This window comes from Lepisma saccharinum, chromosome 20, assembly GCF_977018435.1.
Source record: "Lepisma saccharinum chromosome 20, izLepSacc3.1, whole genome shotgun sequence".
Classification (NCBI taxonomy): domain Eukaryota; kingdom Metazoa; phylum Arthropoda; class Insecta; order Zygentoma; family Lepismatidae; genus Lepisma; species Lepisma saccharinum.
In genome coordinates this window covers 32422072-32443292 of record NC_139248.1, presented here as the reverse complement: position 1 = coordinate 32443292, position 21221 = coordinate 32422072, and the positions used below count along the sequence as shown (strand labels likewise).

Below are 21221 nucleotides of genomic sequence, written 5' to 3'. Positions count from 1 at the left end.
GCTTAATCAGCACAAAATCCTCAACATGGCAAGACGGAGAGAACTGCACATGACCTGCATTACTTGCAATGTTATAAATAAAAACATCCCGGACTATCTGGGTGTAAAGCTTAAAGCCAGGAGTGAAACGCACTCTTACTCCAGCGCCGCTAATCTCCATTATACCTCGCTGCAGAACTTCTGTTTCGCAATCTTCATTCAGTTACATGACACCTAAAATCTTTAATGCACTCCCGAACGAAATAAAACAACTGAACTACAAACACTTTCGTAGGGCAGTATATGATTCACTGATTGATGATCAGAAGCAAAGTAAGACCACATATGATTAAAAACTGTTTCCTGTGAATTATTGAAAAAAACTGGACCGAAACTAAGTAATAATACATTTATATATTATTATCTTTTCATTTATTGGCACACACGCACTGTATATATTTTGTCATCTCTTTTCTTTTTGTGATTTTCTTTGTGTAGTAGTAGTTATTTTTTATAGTTTCTTTTATGTTATTTTACTTATGTAGTGTCTTATAATCTTCATGTATAATAATGTACCTAGGTACTTGGGTACATTTTTCTTTGTCGGGTTAGGTGGTAGATCAGCATTTGCTGAACCTCGCCCAAGAATAAAGACCATTGAATTGAATTGAATCAGTGGTTCATTTGATTTAATCCGGTCTTTGAAAATGCGTGCGGTGCGCGGATCGTAAACTGTAGTATTACGCACGCGCGTTAAGGTTTATAACGAAGAGAAACTTTTGGGCGAATGACTTCATTTTCTGAATGCGATATCGAGCAGTGGACTGTTTTTTTTGTTTTTTTTTTTAAAAAAAAAGCCGAGTGGGATTGTTTATCATACAACAATCACTACAAGAAGGCAATCTGATAACACGCTTGCCTGTGTTCTTTTTTAAAGCATTGAAATGTTTTTGCTCTTTGCTGCAAATTTTTGAAATGCAAAAATCAAATCATGCCGGGTCCAACGAAATCCACAATCTGCTCTGGAAAGCCCCTTAGAGGACAGGCCAGATAAATTGTTTACAATGTTGCAACATATTTGCGAAATCAGAAGGAGTTACATAAACTTAAGTATAATGTTGTCGAGTCCACAAGCGCCGCCACGGGAGTATCTAAATGGATGGTTTCTCAAGTTTTGAAAGAATTGGATTGGATTGATTTGTTGTTTAAGTCCACTTTATGCACAGTGAGGCTAATCGGGACTGGACCTACAGTTTAAAGTGGGATCCGAACCACTATGTGCCTCCACCGGGAATCGAACCCTGGACCCCTTGATTGCAAGGCGACGACGCTACCACTGCGCCATCGGAGATGCCAAGTTTTAAAAGAAGGAAAAGAGTCGTTGGCGAAAGGTGAGCTGAATTTTGTACTACAACAGGTGGAAAACAGCCCAGGAAAAAGCGAATACACATTTCTTTGAAAATCCTCAGAATATTCCGCTCGCTCCAGGTTGCAACACTGCGAACCAACGTCGCTGCTGAGAATGGAGTGGGGAGATGTGGTGCGAGATGCGCAACAGCTATTTGCAGCGTCTTGTTTTTAAACTTGTCAAGTTATAGTTGGGGAGCTGTCTTTCAAGAAAGACTGTTGCGGTGGAAAATTCCAGCCCTGGAGGGGGGAATTTAACTGCCACCCAACCCCCAGTATGAAAACGCCCGTTGAGGTAACTAAAAACCAGGGGCGTGTGGTGACATTTTCCGTTCGGAACCAGATCCCGAAAAATTAAGAAAATCAAGAATTTATTGCTTCTACATGGTACGATATACTGAAAGAAAGAGCACTCTACCTGATACTGTTTACTTAACGTCTCTAAGGGGAAAGATGAATGTCCTGGCGCAGTTGTTCATTTTTTCGAATTTCAGTTGGTCTGTTGTCAAACGTATTTAATGCAAACGGACGATTGCTGCGAATGATTGAATCAATTTTCCAAGATTTTCACAAGAACCCACTTTGGCACCACGTAGCTCTTTCGTAGTAAATAGTAAACAATGCCAACACTAAGGTTTTTAGAGCAAACAAATAGAAATTCACCCTCCCGAAAAACAATAACTTTTGACCTCGCAAAGCGCTTGAAAAAAAATGTGACCGCGGTCAGTGAGTTTTACCAACTCTATTTGGCGGATGTGTCCATGGGCATGTTAGCTGTCTTAATAGACCGAAAGCTCTGAAACATTTATCTTCACATAGAATATGTCATCCGTATGTCAGCAATCATATTTTTAGTGTTCCTCCTTTGTTTTGAAACTTTCTAGTTTATTTTTGAATATGAAGTATGGATATAATTGGAAAGTTCACAGCCAACGTATGATTTTTTACCCTTTTGTGAAAATTAATTGTTCTGTTACTATTTGCTATATAGACATGAAATTTTGCACACTGGTTCAAAATACTAAGGGATAGAAGTTATAGTACAGAAACGTTATGTATATTTCCTCAAACGTCAGTGTTGCCATCCCAAAATATATTTCAAAATCTCAAAAAAAAAAAAAAAAAATTGTTCCTACATATCTCGTTTACTTTTCCAAGTATTCAGTGGATTATGGATATTCATTACAGTAAGGTAACATTTTTATTTATTATTTATAAATTACTATTGATTATTAAGTACGATTACTTTGACATCGGACACGTAAAGCGGTTTCAACGTCACGAGGAATAGTAAATTTACCATTCATCTGTGAAAAGAAAGATGACATGAAGCATACAAGAAATAAAGTTGACATTGGCATACAAATATATCTTGAGACCCTCAGTTTTGTGTTGGAATAAAAAGTGCTAAAGTTTACAAAATGATATGAAATTTTCTTCAAGCATCAGTGTTGCCATCTCATAATAAAAATTTCTAAAAAAATGTATCATCATTAATTTTTAAAAAATATTCAACCAATGTTACATATTCATCCAAATAAGGTAATTTTTTATATTTTTATGTGGTATAATTTTATAATTTCGTCAGTGTTGCAAACCAAAAACAATTACAATATGAGTAAGAAACAGTGACGGCGCCAGAGAAGAATGACTGGGAGGCGGAAAGGGGGAGACAAAATATTGTTGTATGGAGCTTTGTGCTTGTATTCTATTCCGAGTGAGGATCCCACTTTAAACTGTAGGTCCAGTCCCGATTAGCCTTTCGGTGCATAAAGTGGACTTAAAACACCAAATCAAACAAACAAATCTATTCCGAGTGAACGTTTACCTAAATTTACTTCTTGATTACGAGTTTATCTCCATATGATTCGCTTAAAGCATTAATTCTTCTTTTTATTCGTGGGAACTGGCGCAAGTTGCGTTGTTTCTAGTGGCCTATTTCCGTATTGGAAGACATTTATAATATTATAACTCATCGTCTTTCTTGAGATGAAACTACTGATATAAATATTCAAGTTATAAAATAATAATATAAATGACTAAAAGAAATGTTTCGAAGAGTTTAATTTTCTTGCAAAATAAACATGACGTTGGAAGATATTAATCTTCTTAAGTATTAGAAACAACCAAAGTCACTTAGTGAAGTGCAATTCTCCTGTAGGAGAATTCTGCTGTATGTGCTTTGGAGAACACATTGCCTACCTTCTGTACGTCCAGGACTTGACATTTCTTCTCAATACCAACGACAGCCAAACGAGGCAGCTGGTATCCAGCATCCTGTTTCGAGCAAAGCTTTTCAAAGGTTTCTAACACGAAAAGGTTCTTTCACATGCTGCATTGGGAACTGGAATTGTTACAGACAATACAACTACAGTGTGAACCTTGTGAAATATCAATTTATACTTTCCTAGGATTTCGAAGAAAACCATTAAGTGGAGTACTTTTGTTCGATCTTCGTAACGCTGAAGAGTTTTGGGCAAAATCTGCGTTTCACCTTTCAGAGAAACGTTATCACAAGAATAAAAATCTGAAAAAAGTTACAGTTATCTCATAATTCAAGAAATATTCTGACCCTGGTGCACCTCTCGCTCTACCACTCCAAAGTATGTTTGCGCTACACAATTACAGGCACCTATGGAGTTCTTGGGGAAGAAGTTCTTCGATTTTGATATGTACGAGAAAGAGCGAAACTGCATCTAATGATTGAAGAGTGACAAATCCTAAAAAGCGTTCTTTTACCTGCCCGCGATACAAATATCTGTCATGTTCCTTCCTCGCAATGTCTTTTGTTTTATCTGACATCAGTGCGAATACTTTCACCTGATCCACTTCCTGGCTTATTTTGCTGAGAACAAGTGTGGACGTTACGCAGATTAATTTGTTTTGAATCGAATTTTGAGTGTAATTTGCATTTTAAGGTTCAAGGTCAATACATTTCCGAATAATATCCCCTCATTTTGAAATTAACTTCAAGAGTATCGAAGAAATTCCCTTTGTTAAAGTTTGCCTCAGACTCATCATCTCGAAAATCAAGTCCCTGATAGTAAAAACCCACAATGCATCCGCAAGAACTGACATGTAGTGTCGGTTTTCTTGGATCAACTTTGGTCCCGGGTTCAATACCCGGTGGGGACACTTTAAACTGTAGGTCCAGTCCCGATTACCCTTACTGTGTGTAAAGTGGACTTAAAACACCAAATCAACTAACCAACCAAATCTTGAATCACCTTTGAATGTCTTTTACTAATTAGCATTGCCACTAACGACCCACGATTAGAATAATTTGCCCGTTCTACAGATAATATCTTGTGGTCATCAGAATGTTCGTGATGTTTTAAAACAATCCACATTCAAAACTTTTATCCAGTTCTTAAAACTCGTTAAACTTAGGTTAATCGGACGATTACAGGACATAGTAAATGAATGAGAAATCGCCTATGTCCAGGTCGGCTCTCGAATCTTGAACATAAGTCACACACACATAGCGTATATATACTGAAACAAATTAATATTCGTTAGTTATGTTGATAGAAGCAGGAAAAGTTATATCATGCAGAATACACCACTTAGAAAAGGTGAAATTCGTCATACTCTTACAAATGAACTCTCTTATTATTTGATATTTCATTGACTTTAGTTGGGGGGCGGACGGGGTGGGCGAAGTGTCTTACTGGGGGGGCGCCCGCCCCCTGCCCCCCTGTAGCGTCGTCACTGGTAAGAAATGTAAAAAATCAGCTATGTGGTATGAAAAAATAAGGAATTCAGTTTACTAAGGCATCAAAACATATGCTACATTATAGTTTTTGGATTCTTGATAACGAGAAATCAACAGAAGTTCACTTTCGCGTGATAGTCTTCAAAGCATCCTATGAGGCACAAAGGAACTAGTACTTAGATAAATGATTTGTGAAATTTCAGGAGAGATATAAATAGTGTAAATTGTCAAAATATTAAGTTTGTAAATAGTGGTACCATAGTGTATGAAGTTTCTGATGTCTAATGTAAGTGTCTAGATGTTTGATGTATATTGTGAAAGTTGGTGTATATGTGAATGGGTTCAGCCCTTGTTGGGCGCCATTAGGTGGCATACACTTACGGCTGATTAGTTTTAGCTGCTTTTGTTTAATGAAAATCACGCTAGATGTCTCTTTTGCAGAATTCCTTTGCTTTGTATCGATCAAATTACATTTCTTACACATACATCCGCCGGGAACAACCTGGGACAGCATTGTCGACCATTGTGCGAACTCAAAACAAAAAGCACAGAACAGGCGTCACTCGTAAACATGTAAGAAAAAACAAAGAAACCCCATTATGTTGCACCTACCGGTCAAGTTATGTACTAAAATATCCAGCCTTTGGAGCGAAGCAATCGCCGAAGCACATAGAAACATGTAAGAATTTTCATAAACACTCAAAAACGAAGAACGTATATATACGTTATCCTCGATTTTAGCGCAAAGGAGGAAAACTTATATATACGTCCTCCGCGCCGAAAGGGTTAACTAGCTTGGTGGATATGCTGTAATGTTGACAGTATACAGTACATGTGGACACTTAATCGTGTAGATCGGAACACTGAGGACATCAGCAGACTACACCGGTGGTATCCGACTTTCATTCATCCCTTACCGATTGGAAAACAAAGTTTCCCTCGACATAAGTTTAGTCTCCTATTGGGTAATTCAAGGTCGCCTGTTTCTATTTTGAGCCCTTGGTGGCTTTGGCTACAAGCTGACCAGGGTGATGTGTCGCTGATGTTTTGTCAACACGCCTCAAGAGGGTGCGGACGAACCTTGGAGGCCAGCAGGTTGTTGAGCCAACACGGAAGGAATAATGAAAAACCAAAAGTTAAAGAAGTAATTTTGTAACAGTTATGCTGTGGGCCAGTACTGATGGCCTTGCTGTACCAGAGTGAACGCGCGCATGTTGAAAACAGTCTTTATCCAGATTTACGACGGCGGCAACCGCTATCCATGCCTCTTGTCCCTCGAATGTCTGATGTTTAGACCGCTTATCTGACTAAACGGATTGATGTGGAAAACATAGTATAGTAACATTTGGTGTAAACTCACTCATGTTTGGAATCCCAGGTTCCCATGAGAAGAGATTTTGCATGTATGGGATATTTCAGAGTCAAAACATAATGCCTAACGGGCTGAATTAAAGATGCTGCGTAAGGAAATGCACATCTATTAGTTTCGTTAGAAGGTTGCGTTATTGGCCGGAATATCATTAAGTCGAGGGTAGGCCACAGAGATAGTTGCCGATTCTGTGTTAATGAAAGTACGGATGGTGCAAGTCATAGGTAGGCATATGTTGTTTTAGAGTTTTATGGTTTTTGAGCAATGCACCTGTGGAAACGCTCTGTAAATATGTTATTAGAACAGCACATAATAAACCCTATGTAAAATTTTGATTTGCTGATTTAACTCCATGGGCAAAAGTACTGTCAATTACCAGTAGTCTGTTTGTTCACTTTCTGTACTTGTGTATTGCATTGTTAACAGAGGTGTGGAAGGAGAAAGATTGGATGAATGAAGGGAAGTAATCCAGGAACGAAATAAAGAAGTGAAGCCGGGGGTTAAATATAGGTTGTCCCATTGATATGCAAACATTACAATGAAAACACAGAATTATGGGAGAATATTTATTGTACAATTGTATTTTAATACTGCATCTTTCTGTGAAATAAATAACCCTTGTTGCAACTCAGATTTGGACTGTGGGGCCATTTTCACAGTTGACTAACATGTTAGAGACCACATAGTTTAGGGATGTTTCACTTGTTTTGACACAGCTTACAAGAGAGAAGAAGGGTTCATACTTATTTGTATGGTGTATTGTGAGGAAAATAAAAGTTAGTGCAAGTGATATGGAAACATAGATTCTGTGTGGCAGTGTTGATAAGATGACTGAGGCGATGCTGATAATGAGGGTGGCTGGTTGCTAAAATGAACTATTGAGGAACACGCATCAACTTCGTGAAGTCCTTCGTTCACATTGTGAAGCGACACCGGATCACACTGCAATCGAACATCACCACCACACTGCATCGGAGAGTTCATATTGTCCACGGGCATGCAGTGCAACCGCGACGTCACCATGGACTCCTGCGAAATGCAGTGCAGCCTAGATCCGTCATCACAGTGGAGTCTCGACATGTCTAGCTGACTGTCGATGCAGTGCATGCTAGAGTTTGCCATCGAATCGTCCGACACACAGTGCATGGGGTTCACTAAGGGATCCTCGGTCACCTGACACTGCATCCTGATCGACGCACCTGGGTTACTTAAGCTTTGCGTCACCAAAGCGGGGATTTCACTGCTCGAGCAGTGTTGCTGATGTATGGGAACTGGCACCATTGCGTCTCCTTGCATTGCAGGATCTGGGAGCATCCACGCCTGACAGTCAGTATAGTCAAGTTCTTGCTTCACGGACTCGTACTGTTCGGTACGATGAATCGTACCGCTACCGAGATCAAGTAGAGTCGGTGGTGACGTTTTGGCATCGTAGTTGTTAAGAATCCCATCGTAGCGACCGTCAGGAGGACGCAGGGGTTGATCCAGCTGGAATATTTCCTCTGGTTGAAAGAGATCACCTGCTAGAGGCTCGAGCAAGAAACCGGGATCGCGTGGTGCGTCGTACTGCACCAAATTGCTGTTGCCGTCATACGCAGATGGGTCCTTTGGTAACGTTGAGTAGAAGAGTTCATGCGTCTGGTGGTGGTCGGTAAGTTCTAAGCCTGTGGCAGGTCCTGTCTCGGCGCTTGTCCTCTCAAGCCAGTAGGAGTCGATTGATGAAGGGGCTGCTATCAGGTTGCTGCGACGGTCACATAAGCATTCGAAAGGTGGGCACGAACATGTATACCCCATATTACCTGTAGAAAAGAAGATTTCATTGTAATTATCATAAACACGCAAACATATACCGGGTGTTTCAGAAATAATTGAGGGATTATTGCAAGTAAACTATTGAACTGATGTTAATGAAACCAGTCCAGAACGAACGAGGAACAAACACAGTTCATGCCTGTAGGTTGTGTTAAGCTGGGAGTTCACATTCCTGCCGCTAGGCGACACTCACATCACTCACAGTGTTTTGTTCAGTGATTTGGTCTGCACGATCACCGGGCCTTACACCCTGTGGCATCTTTTTGTGGGGTTTCATGAAAGATAGGGTATTCGTCCCACCGATGTCGCGTGATATCACAGACCTAAGGGAGAGAGAGTATCATCGCAGCGATAGACACTACAGAGAGGCACATGTTTATGCGAGTGTGACAAGAACTAGACTATCGTGTCACCCGTGGTGCATACATTGAACATTTGTAAGTGGAAAAAATAACTGTTCCTCGTTCGTTATGGACTGATTTCATTAACCTAAGTTAATTTATTACTTGCAATAAATATTTGAGACACCCGGTATAAAAAAATAATATATAGAGTACAGTCACGGACACTTCTGGGTTGTAACGTTGCCACTGATAATCAACGGCCTAGTTACAAGCCAGAAGTGTCTGTGACTATACAAAAACTAGAATCTTATCATGCTAGGCTAATCACCATAACTCGTAGGACCAACTTGTAAGTTTGTTAGGATCTAACTCTCTGATAATAATCATACTCAAAGGGTGGGGGGTGTAAGGGGTGACCTCTTCTAAAGACACCAAAATGTCAACCTCTCTTCCACGTAGTACACCCTGAACTGAATCTTGCAGACTAGCGAGTCTCTGGCGTCTAGACTCAGCCAGTAAAATCCTCTGTGGAACTTGTGTTGGGTCTTCCGTATATGTTTATGACTGTCCCTTCATCTTATCACCATTCATCTTCATCTTCGCGAATTGTGGCCTAGTGGTTAGCACATCGCGCTGCGACGCCAAGAGTCCCGGGTTCGAATCCCGTTCGGGATTGGTTGTTTGTGAATGTCCATTCATCAATTTCATCACTCATCCCCATCTTCGCAAATTAGTCAAGAGGTACAAAACTAAATCAATCAATCAATCATCTTCGCGATTAGCCAAAAGTGGCAGAAAAGCAAAGTAAAATAAATCAAATCATTCAATCATACTCAATGGATTTGGAAGTACAGTGTGGGCCAAAAGTCACGTATAGCAAGAACGTATTATTTGCAAGGGAAATTGACGTAAAAAGCTGTTATCCTCCTCTTATGCGTTGTATGGTAATATTTTGTCTGATTTCCGATAGAGGTCATTGACGTGGTTAGGAGCAGTGATGTGCCGTACACTATAAGTTTACGTCTACATGCGTTGTCTACACGTAGATTACATTGGGGTGTAGTTTACATAGACTACATAGACAATCTATAGTACATTAAAATTAATTTTCAAGGCTTTCATGAACGGAAAGTGACATTTTTAACTATATTTGTTCCTAACGAACTGACAAAAATCTATATTTACAACAAAATTTCTCTTGTCTTCTCTCATCAACTATGGAAGAAGATAAATCGTATGCAAGAAAATCAACAGATGGCAGTAGTGAGGCAAAATAAGTCTTTTTCCATAAAACAGTAGATTATTTCCTACGTTAAGTTTTTTCCTAGGTGAGAAAATGTTCAAAACTGCAAGGAAGAGTATGAAATTTTCGTCTCACACATTAGCAACTGATACGCAGTGTAATTTTGTTTTACTTCTACAGCGCCCTTTGCTAAGTTATGACCTTTCGCCATTTTGTTTACATATATATATCATCATCTACGTGTTTAAAATAGTCTGCGCGTAGAATGTTGTTGTTTACGCGTAGACGCACATCACTGGTTACGAGTCAGGTTTTCCGATGGGTTTCCCGTCTCCCTTATCGCACAACACTAGAGCAACCTTGAGTTCTGACGTCACCGGGGAAAGCTTTTATTGTTAGGCTAAATGCCTAAGTTGTTAGGTTAGGTTGGCTAGATTTAGTTTTCTTAGCATAAATAATAGGTTTTGAGTGTATGTATGCTAATAGAACCAAACCTATCAGACCTAACCTAACAACGTAGGCAATCCGGGTGCTCTAGTGTTGTGTGATACGGGGGACCCTTTACGATAGAGGTCCGTCCGAAAGCTTCTTTAAAAAGCCACGCTGCGGCGGCGTGCATTACTCATGTGTTTGGTTCTACGCCTTGTGTTTCTGGGGTGTGACTTGTTTTGTGTCTTATAAACAATGGCGGGCACACTATTGAGCAATGTCTCATTGTTAGCGTTGCATGAAAATAGATAAACTCACGAAACATTTGAAGAAATCAGGGAACACAGACAGAATTCTTGTCCTGTTGTACATTTTACTATATCTTGTTCAGATCAATACAGTTTCTACATTGATTATCCCCATTTTCTTTTAAACAGCATTACAGTTGTGAAATACTTTCCTTTACTTTGTATTTATGTATAATTAATTTCTAGTATCCCAAAAAGTATGAGCTTGTAGTCCTCGCAGTCCGTTCGTTTTCGAGATGGCAACACTTAGCACCATCTTGTGGTGATTTGACAAAACATCTGGGCATTTCGCTCAATATCCCGGGCTTAGGGGAAGCAAGACATGAAAATGGAACGAAGTGACCTTGAACCAAGTAATAACAGGACAGCTTCTGTGCACGATAACTCTACCCACAATCGAAACGGCTTGAAATGTAGTCGCAGTGCATCAGAAAGGTCTGCTGTTGTATCTACCGTAGTGTTGCAAACTGTACAGTTCAATATCTACGCATAGGGATATTTTCATAGCGTATTGCCAGCATTGAGGCACACATTTAAAAACTATAATTAAAAGCTTTGGAGGACATAGACACACAAAACTTGATTTTTATAGAAGAATAACATATTATACATGGTTGGTTGGTTGTTTTAAGTCCACTTTATGCACAGTAAGGCTAATTGGGACTGGACCTACAGTTTAAAGTGGGATCCGAACCACTTGTGCCTCTACCGGGTATCGAACCCGTGACCCCTTGATTACAAGGCGACGACGCTACCACTGCGCCATCGGGGAGGCCAACATATTATACATGAAAAAGAACTTTTGCAAACATTGAAAGATGTTGAATTGTTGTTTTAAGTTCACTTCATGCACATGCAGGCTAATCGGGACTGGACCTACAGTTTGGAAGTGGGATAGGAACCACTGTGCAATGTGCCTCCACCGGGTATCGAGCCCGGGTGACGACTTTACCGCTACGCCATCGGGGAGGCCATACAAACGTTGGAAGCAAAGGACATTTGTTATAGGGAAATGAGTAATGAATGAATTTGCGAGGCAGAGCAGAGAAAGATTACCTTTTACCTTCAGCGATTTCCCCAAGGATAAAAGTCACCGCACGCCACTGCAATATATCAATATCCGATCGTGGCTGTTGGCCAACCCTTTACAAAGTCGATATGTCTTATACCGTGTATCAATTATGGATGTTCTTAAAACTTATGCTGTTGTGTGTAGTGACATACGCGTTGGAGATGTGCCATGTGAGCATGTTGGTGTTAATCGTTGAGCTCTGTTTGTTTACACACTTTTTGTTTCTAGAAAGAGCTTTTCAATTACACAGTACATTTTCAACTTGAGTACTATAATATTTGCATAATTTCAATATATGTAAAAATTATACCTATAAAAAATTCTAGTACACAAGTAGTAAATATTATGAAATAAGTGAAAAAGTAGGTGTGATGGACACCAGAGTAATATGGACATGTCCATATCAACGGACCTCCGCGGCGAAATTGTTATTTTAGCACAGCGTGATACGACGCCAGGGGTCGCAGGTTTGAATCCCAGCCTGGGCGTTCTTTATGAGTATCCCTTCATCAATTTCATCATATCATCACTCATCTTTGCGATTAGCCAAAAGTGACAGAAAAGTGAAGGGAAAGAAACCAAATCAATCAATGTCCATATCACCCCATTCCCGAAAGAAATATTATATTTATTCATAACATATGCCTACTTCAAGCAGTACTTTAACTGTTTTCCGAGGACGCGACATTTTGTTAAAACCTGATTTTTTTGTGCGCGTGTGTGTAACTGTAAGTGTGCGCTTTTCAGAGGTCTTAAAACCTCATGTTTCATCCAGATATAAACATTCAGACCTAAGCTCTATACTTAATTACTAGTAATGAAACCAAATTAGGAAACCGGGAAAAATTAACATCCATGATGGTCTATATTGATTAAGTAAAGTAAAGTAAAGTAAAAACTTACTAAACTGTTTAGTAATTATTGTATTACTATTATAAACCGACAGATGAGCTTTGTTCAGTTAAGCCATGCAATATAGCGGCTTCGTGATCGAGCGGGGTAAGTAGTCAACTTTCCAATTCACCACCGAATTTCCGGGTTAGAATCTCGGCCTGGTCATGGATGTTCTGTGTGAGTGTCTGTTAATGAATTTCATTTAATCATCACTCATCCATATCGTCGCCAGGGCCTCGCCGATGGTAGTGGTAACGTCGTTGCCTTGTAATCAAGGGTTCCCGGGTTCGAAAGCCGGTGTAAGCACATTGCGCAGTGTTCGGATCCCACTTTAAACTGTAGGTCCAATCCCTATTACTCCATCTGTACATAAAATTTCAAATTATCGTCGCCGTTAGCCGAAATAAGCAGAAAGCGTCGATAAATAAAATAAACATAAATACCTATCTAATTTATTCGTAAGTCCGAAAGTTCTGGGTTAGACTCCCTTCCAAAACATCAGTGTTTAATATGTTTGGGCCTTCACATTATCCTGATAGTCGCGATTAACTAACGAGGTAGAAAAGTAAAGTTTTGAGCAAAAATACCCATCACCTGGGCAAAATGGTGCAACCTAATCTTACCTTTGTCATTGTCCGATATCAGTGGCGGAGGTTCTGGACACATGACTGAGCCCGAGTTAGTCTCTCTTACTGGCCGTTTCAGAGAAAGCAGCTGAAATTAGAGAAAGTAAATTATTAGATATAGATATCCCAACAAGCTAAGTTTCTAGTGAAATGTAGTACAGAATATCAGATAGCTACCAGAAAGAAAATGTTATACCATAAAATTGAATTATTGCCTGGTCTTTATAAATATGTTATTTTCCAAGTCCAACTTTCAAAGTTTATTTTTAAGGTCGAGTTGTACCTTTCGCCTATGACAGCAGAGACGCTTTCGAAAATTTCTCCTCCTTCGAAAAACCACTTTACTGAAAAATTATCTTATTATCTCTCCCTCTCATACTCATTTCGCTTCCTGTTTCTCTCTCTTTCCTTTTTCTTTCTCCTTCTATATTTCTCGTTCTTGTATCTTCCTCTTTCTTTCTCTTTCTTCCTTGCTCCATTCTTTTCCCTTCTGTCTTTCTTTCTCTATTATTTCTCTTTCTCTCTCTTCCTTTTCTATTCTTTCTTCTTCTGTTTTTCTTTCTCTATTATTTCTCTTTCTCTCTCTTCCTTGCTCTATTCTTTCTCCTTCTGTCTTTCTCTTTTATTTCTCTTTCTTTCTCTCTTCCTTGCTCTATTCTTTCTCCTTCTGTCTTTCTCTCTCTTCCTTGCTCTATTCTTTCTCCTTCTGTCTTTCTTTCTCTATTATTTCTCTTTCTCTCTCTCTTCCTTGCTCTATTCTTTCTCCTTCTGTCTTTCTCTCTCTATTATTTCTCTTTCTCTCTCTTCCTTGCTCTATTCTTTCTCCTTCTATCTTTCTCTCTCTATTATTTCTCTTTCTCTCTCTGTTCCTTGTTTAATTCTTTCTCCTTCTGTCTTTCTCTCTATTATTTCTCTTTCTCTCTCTTCCTTGCTCTATTCTTTCTTTCTGTCTCTCTCTCTCTCTCTCTCTCTCTCTTTCTTTCATCATCTGTTCTTATATTTCTTCTTTCTTATATTTCTTCTCTCTCTCTCTCTCTCTCTCTCTCTCTCTCTCTCTGTGTGTGTGTGTGTGTGTGTGTGTGTGTGTGACAGAGAGAAAGAGAGAGAGATATATATTCCTGCTCTACTATGAGACTGAAAATTCTTCGTTTTGATTGATTGGATGGGCTCAGACCTCAGAGTACTTAACGGTGGACACTTGCCCTTCTCGAGAGCTTCCCCGATGGCGTAGTGTTAACGTCGTCGCCTTGTAATCAAGTGGTCCGGGGTTCGATACCCGGTGGAGGCACATTGCACAGTGGTTCGGATCCCACTTCAAACTGTAGGCCCAGTCCCTAATAGCCTATCTGTGCATAAAATGGACTAAAACTTTAATTCAATTCAAACTTGCCCACCTTTTGCTGACGACCTTTGCGAGAAGAGAACGAGAACGAACCGAGCTTGCCCGTTCACAAGACGAGACCTGTACCATCCACCGTGCAGTAACAGGCTAGGAATGTAAAAACTATCCTTTCGCACCAAGCGGCGGAATTAGGAAGACGATGCAAGAATTGATAAAGAACCCCTCGATTCCCCACACTGTGGCGCTGTCATCGCTGCATGGGATTAACATGTTTTACGACCTACCATTCTCCCTGTTCTTGTGTGGTCTGGAGGGGAGTGGCGAATTGCAACCGACAAGCGCTGGAGCAGTAAATTGAACCATCGGCAAACCGATCGTTAAAGCGCTTTCATTGGTGGGGAGAATTGTGTGAACCCAACAATTTGTTCAGCTTCGAAATTAATTTACCAATCAATAGCTCCACCTGTACGCAATCTTTAACGGTATCTGACTCCCGCGTGGAATCTATCAACAGTGGAAGTCAGTAAGTAAGCGATCATTTTCCGATAACTTTCTTTTGTGTATGTATTCGTCATGAAAGCCGATGATGAAAAGGGTTTGCCTTGAAAGGGAAAACGGCACAAAAATCTTGTTTTTAACCATGCTCATAATTTATGAACCTCGGCATTTTCTTTAGAAGGAAAAAGAGAGGTTACAAACACTGTTTTCATCTTTTCGAAACTAGCTGCCTTCTCATATATAATCGTTTAATAGAGATGCTGAATTGGAAGAGAAATTTTAAAACTTTCAAGTGTTGACAACTAATGGTTAAATGTTTCATTCCTACATTCAAAAGAACTTTAATAAGAATCGTGCAAGGGGAATTCAAGTAAAGAAGTTTGGATGTATTTAAAATATACAACCCAGCCTGGAAACTTGACAAAACGTGTGTATTCTAACTGGTGTCGTGCCCAAAAGTTTTTTTTTTTTTTAGGGAGTGCTATGACCGATTTTGTTGCACGGAGGGCGAATAAACTGTCGTCATTTTAAATACAGTAAAACCTGTCTATCCCGGAACATGATGGTTCCGAGCAATATTTTTCGTCTTAAGTTTTCCTTCTTATACAGGGATGACTTTAAATACAGTATAGAGCGCTGCAGAAAATAATGGAAAGACAGATTTACATTTCGCATTACTTATAATGTAGAGTACTAATGCATGTACGTACATGAATAAAAATGCGATACAGTCGCAATAAGCATAGCAGAGATTGCAATTATGTAACTACACAACATGTTGGTACACTTTTTACAGTATTGTAAGAACGTACAGTACGTACTTATGTATCTTTTCGAACCCGGGACTCCTGGCGTCGTAGCGCGATGTGCCTAGAGGGAAAGAAAAAGATTAAAAGATGGAATAAGAGAGGTGAAGAAAGATTGAGATAAAAGTGAAGAAACAAGAAAGAAACAAAGAGAGGTAACGAGAAAAATAGAAAGATGACGAAAGAACAGAGGAGAAATAGACAAAGGAAGGTGGAGAAAGAGGGTAAGAGATGAAAGAAAGAAACGGAATCGTAACAGCTATGAGTATTGTAGCGCATTCTTTCATATCAATAATATTACCGATAAGCGAGTGGCAACAGAGGCGTGTTCCACTTACAGTATTACATTGTTTTCTTGCGAAAAAAATGTAGGGAGAAATGTCCGTCTTACTGAGAATATAAACATCTCGTTGGTCTTTAAATGGTGTTCCGTTTCCGCGTTAAGGAGGTTTCCGCCTTAAGCAGGTCATTTTCTGGGGACTTTTTTTTCCGTATTTACAGGTTTCCTTCTTATAGAGGTCCCGGGAGAGGTTCACTTGCACGCAAAGTGAAAAAAAGTATGCCGATGCATTAAAACATGCGTCCATCTTCTGCTGCAACATGAAAGCATCCATTTGCAAAATTCGATATCTTTACAAAAGAATACCACTTAAATTTGTACTGCGCATGCTAAATAAGATGTCGTTAAGTGAAAATATATAATATTCATGAAATATCTTCTGTGATTTAGTCACTGATGGTGATTTTTTTTTCCTGATAAACGCGGATATGCGTGCGCATTCCGAATCTAACTTTCATTTGTTTCAGTATGAAGAAGCTTTCCGAATTTCACCGAATTTGACGTCATTTTTGGTGCACCAGCCTGATGCACGCTGGAGAAATCTGGAAAGCGCGTCAAGAGTCTGTCGGTGTGTTCCGTTAGGGGTTAGGGCGGTGGGGCTTAAAAAGGTGAAGTTTCTTTGTTTTGTTTCATACTCTGAAATCTATTCCTTACTTGATTTACTAGAATATCTAAGGCACGGTAGAAAATCTTTACATTAAAACAATCCTATGTGTCGAAAAAGCCAACATCTGCCAGTTCGTCGAAGATTTTTTTTTCTTTTCGGTTTGGTAGAAATTGTAAATGGTTAAAGTCAGCTTTGCCAACTCATTTTCTTCGTCTGCCCTTCGATGACTTTAACTAATCAGCTAATTAAGTTTATTTTCTCATCTGCTAATTCACTTTATTAGTGATTAGCATATTCTGTTTGCAGTTGTCGGTGCATAAAAATACAATATGTTTGGTTCAAAATATATTCTAACGCCGAAAGGAAACCTTTGGTGAACTATGGGTCTTTCTTAATTTATCATTCTTAATGCGGGGTTGCGGGGGCGTCATCTACGCCACTGGGTGTCTGTTGGGAGAAGTTTTACTGTGCATAAGCACACACACACACAGAGTGCTGTTAACTACTCACCGATATATTCATCGGATGTATACAGTGGCGGCGATTACGGGGGAGCAGTTGCCCCCACCCAATTTTGGCAAATTGGAATCGAATCGCCGCCACTGGATGTATGTAGATAGTTTTATATATCTCCAGAGCAGCTTTTTCTTTTATTTTAAGTGTCGGAGGAGCTATCGTCATTTATTGCTAACCTTCAAAGGCCCTTAATGCGCCCATTATATATATCACTGTGTTTATTGTTGCTAACTTTTTCTTATGTTGTAGTTCAAGGTGTGCAATTTAATGCGGCACGTTCGTTCTCTAGTTTGACACGTGGGCGAATGTACACACTTCTTCTTCTTCTCCCGTTATTATTTGGCTGGTGGTGACTTGGCTCCTGTCTGTGTTGTGTCCCGGTGTACCTGGGTGGACTTGTTGGCGATAATCTGATAACTCAGGACCTCCGCAACTGCCGCTGGAATCCGATCGAAATTGTTTGGTTGGTGGTCCTAAGAAGGGCATACTTTTAAGTGACTTATTGTGGTCCTCAAAAGGGCCGAAATTTCTTGTTATGCCAAGACCTAACTTTACTTTGTCTGTTGTTGCTGCCATTTAGACGAGTCGAGTGGCCCTTCTGCGTAACTCCCTTTTGGTAGTTGGTCTGGGTTGTTGATGTTCAATCGTCAACTTGTAGGAAAACATATACATAACTATGTTATCCAGGACGTATTGAATTTTCGTTGTGAATTGTCAACAATAAATTTAGCAAAATGTATTATTTTATGTTACTCTCTTTAAAAATGAATAACTATAATCATTATTGTAAAAGTTACTAAATAAATCTTCCATATTTTTAAGTTTTTCTTGAAATTTGATACCGTACTGCCATCTGTGATCAGAAAAATTATAAAGCTTACGATATTCAGTTGAACTAATCTCAGACGGTCGTGTGTTGTTTAAAAATTTTCCAGAATGTTTCTTTCGACATTCTCCACAATAGCCTCGACAATAATTGTGGGTGAGATGGGGAGAGGACTTTCGTACTTGTGGTATTAAAGTTTGTAAAACTCGACAAATTTGAGTTTACATGGAAATTTCTTCTGTCAATGAAAACAAGTCTCTGCGCAAGTAGTAACTGGAGAGAGCTCGACCAATGAACCTGTGGGAGGGGAAACCGCGGCTGCAACTAGCAGTAGATTGCAGCAGCGCGCACTGCTTTGCTCTGCCCACTCGCTTTCTCCCCTTCTCTGCAGTTATGCGCGACGCTGCTCCACAGACTCATGAGACAGACTGTAGCTCATCTGTCTTTATAATGTATGTAGCTGACTTTCATGCTATTTCATCTGAAATGTTTTGTAAGCGCTTGGTGAAAGTAAATATGGTTTAGCACTATCTCGCCGCTTTGCTTTGGTTGTGGATTTGCCACTAGGAGGCTATAGCTTAAGGGCCGCAAGTCCAGAGGGAGCGCACAAAAATTAGATGCCGACGGGTCAGAAGTGAATAACGCCATCGACTATTAAAATTCCTTAATATTGCGGTAATAGCAAAATAAAACACTTCCTCTTACTAGATTATTTGATGAAGGAAGGTGGAAGGAAGAGGTTTCTAACATTTATACAACTTCCTACATCACAACACTATTTTCGGAGTGCTTGAATATAAACAAGTGTTCCTCGAAGGAACGAATGTAAACATTTTGAATGCCAACAATTGAAAATCAAGTGGAGGGACATTGACGGTTGAAATCCAAATCCTTCGGGGCCAGTGTGGCTACCATAATGTAGTGACGGTTTACTTTTCTTTGGTTTGTGTGCGGTACAAATACCTGCTACCTATTAGTGTTGTGTGGCGAAATTCATAGCGCAAGTGGCGCCTGAAAATCAAAACGAAGTTTAATTTAAAAAAAAAAAAATTAATCAGATGTGTCTCGTATTTTAAAGTTTACAAGTGTTTTTAATACAGAGCACCATGATAATAAAACTGTTAATAATTATAATAATAATAATAACGTCGATAGGGCTAAAATCCACACCCCTCGCACTCTGCTTACAATTTCCAATTAATTTTTTCCTCAATTTATCTGTCCCGATGGAGGATAGTATGTATTCTAAAAGCCTACTTTCCGCTAGACCCCATACAATAATTTTAAAAAAGAAAACGATAAAGATCATCGAATATAGGAAAATATAGCAAAGTATGGTTTGCACTGCTGGTTGTGATGAAATTGTTAGAATGTTAATTTGCCTGAAGATCCTATCGAGGTATGCCGCACATACATACACGCCTGAACGCACAACGGCTGCCACGGTGACTGAACATATCCATCGATCCACCAACAAAGGTTCCAGGTTCGAGTCCCAAACTTGGCATGGAGGTAATGTTTTGCGTTCTGTCCATGTGTGTTTGTTTTTATACTTTCATCAAGTTTATCTAATCACCCTTCATTTCCATCACCGCGTTTGGCCAAAGTGGTAGAAAAGAGACGTTAAATAAAGCAAAAACCAAAACTGAACTTTGGAATGAAAGCAACTAAATTTTAACTAGCCTGTTCAAAAGTCACAGACTCGATCTTTACTTCTTGTAGAGATAGTTTCTCGGGATCTCGACCAGACGTGTTATGGAAATGTGTCCGAGCTTTCGTCGAGGGAAGCTTAGCCGTTCGTGCTGTAGATGGCAGGAATGTCGCTGGCAGAGTCTTCTGTGCAGTCCGCGCTCTACAATACACTTCAATCATTGAAATTTTAGAGTAGCGTTCATCTTGAAGGTTGGGAACCTTACTTATCTAGAAACCACCTGGTCATCATGTGCAGACAGAAAAGATTAAATATATATTTTTCGAACGTACCTTGTTTCCGAGGGTAGACTCCCTGGCCAGCAGGACCGCCAGACCTCTGACCCTTCTCCCTGCGCCTAAACTTCTGCGAGCTTCGGACGTGGACTTTGCCTCAGGTCGTGGATGGTCATGGACGCCTTTGGCCTGCAACAACAGAAGTCTGTTAATATTAATCCTGAAGGACCATTCATAGAGTGTTTTATAACAGTCATGGCGCTCTAAACTTTTTCCGATTATTGTTCTACACTTATTGATCGAATTATACATAAAATTTAACCCAGTTTTCATTACTTTCCTTGTGTTTATTAATTTGAAAAATTCTTAATACAAAATAAATTGATTTTATACAAGCATATCAACAGTGACAAATGAAGAATAACAAATAATAAGATGCACACACACATATCAAGAATAATATCATTAACAACTTGAATAGAACCAATACACTCGTATATACGTTTCAGCTGTACGATGCACGCTGTTCTGAATGTAAGAGATGGAAGACATGAGCCATTTAGTGAGTTGTAGAGGGTTTGTACTGTAGCCCATGGAGAAGTGACATTTGTTCTAAGGATAGCCTTGGACATTTAGTGTAAAATAAGTTGTTGCTTATGCTGTTCGTACATAGGATCCAGACATAGGTGGATTTAGATTTTTTTCCTGGGAGTGGCATATAATATGCTGTAAGCATAAAAAACATAACATTGGAAATATAGTGTGCATTAAAAGCGTCATGTGTACGCTTGTAATATTCACATCAAATTAATTAACAAGGGTTTATTTTAGGGCCGATTTGTAGTCAGATAACCTAATCGAGACTGGACCTTCAAAGTGGTCTCCGAAACGCTTTACCAGGAGCGTATATTCTGGGCTAGCTAGGATATCTGCGAAGCCTAAAGTCTAGAGAATAAAATACAGGAGGAAAATCGATCAGAAATTGTTAATAATATTATTCATATCAGTGAGATGATGATGCTGATTCTGGAGTTGGCAACCTGATTTATTATGAGTTGGCAACCTGATTTCCTATGAGTTGGCAACCTGATTCCCTATGAGTTGGCAACCTGATTTCCTGTGAGTTGGAAACCTGATTTCGTATGAGTTGGCAACCTGATTTCCT

General features: G+C 39.5%; 1 protein-coding gene across 2 annotated transcripts in view; it reads right to left on the bottom strand.

The window, feature by feature from the left end:
* Positions 1 to 7033: 7033 nt before the first annotated feature.
* LOC146003573 (uncharacterized) overlaps positions 7034 to 21221 on the bottom strand; it is an 83196-nt gene continuing 69008 nt past the window's right edge. For both annotated transcript variants that reach the window (XM_083141869.1, XM_083141870.1), the window contains exons 5-7: positions 20114 to 20245; positions 13193 to 13283; positions 7034 to 8266 (exon numbers count right to left, since the gene is read on the bottom strand). In XM_083141869.1, coding sequence (XP_082997995.1) covers positions 7248 to 8266; positions 13193 to 13283; positions 20114 to 20245 — 1242 coding nt within the window. In that variant the 3' untranslated portion in view covers positions 7034 to 7247. The remainder of the gene's footprint in view (positions 8267 to 13192; positions 13284 to 20113; positions 20246 to 21221) is intronic.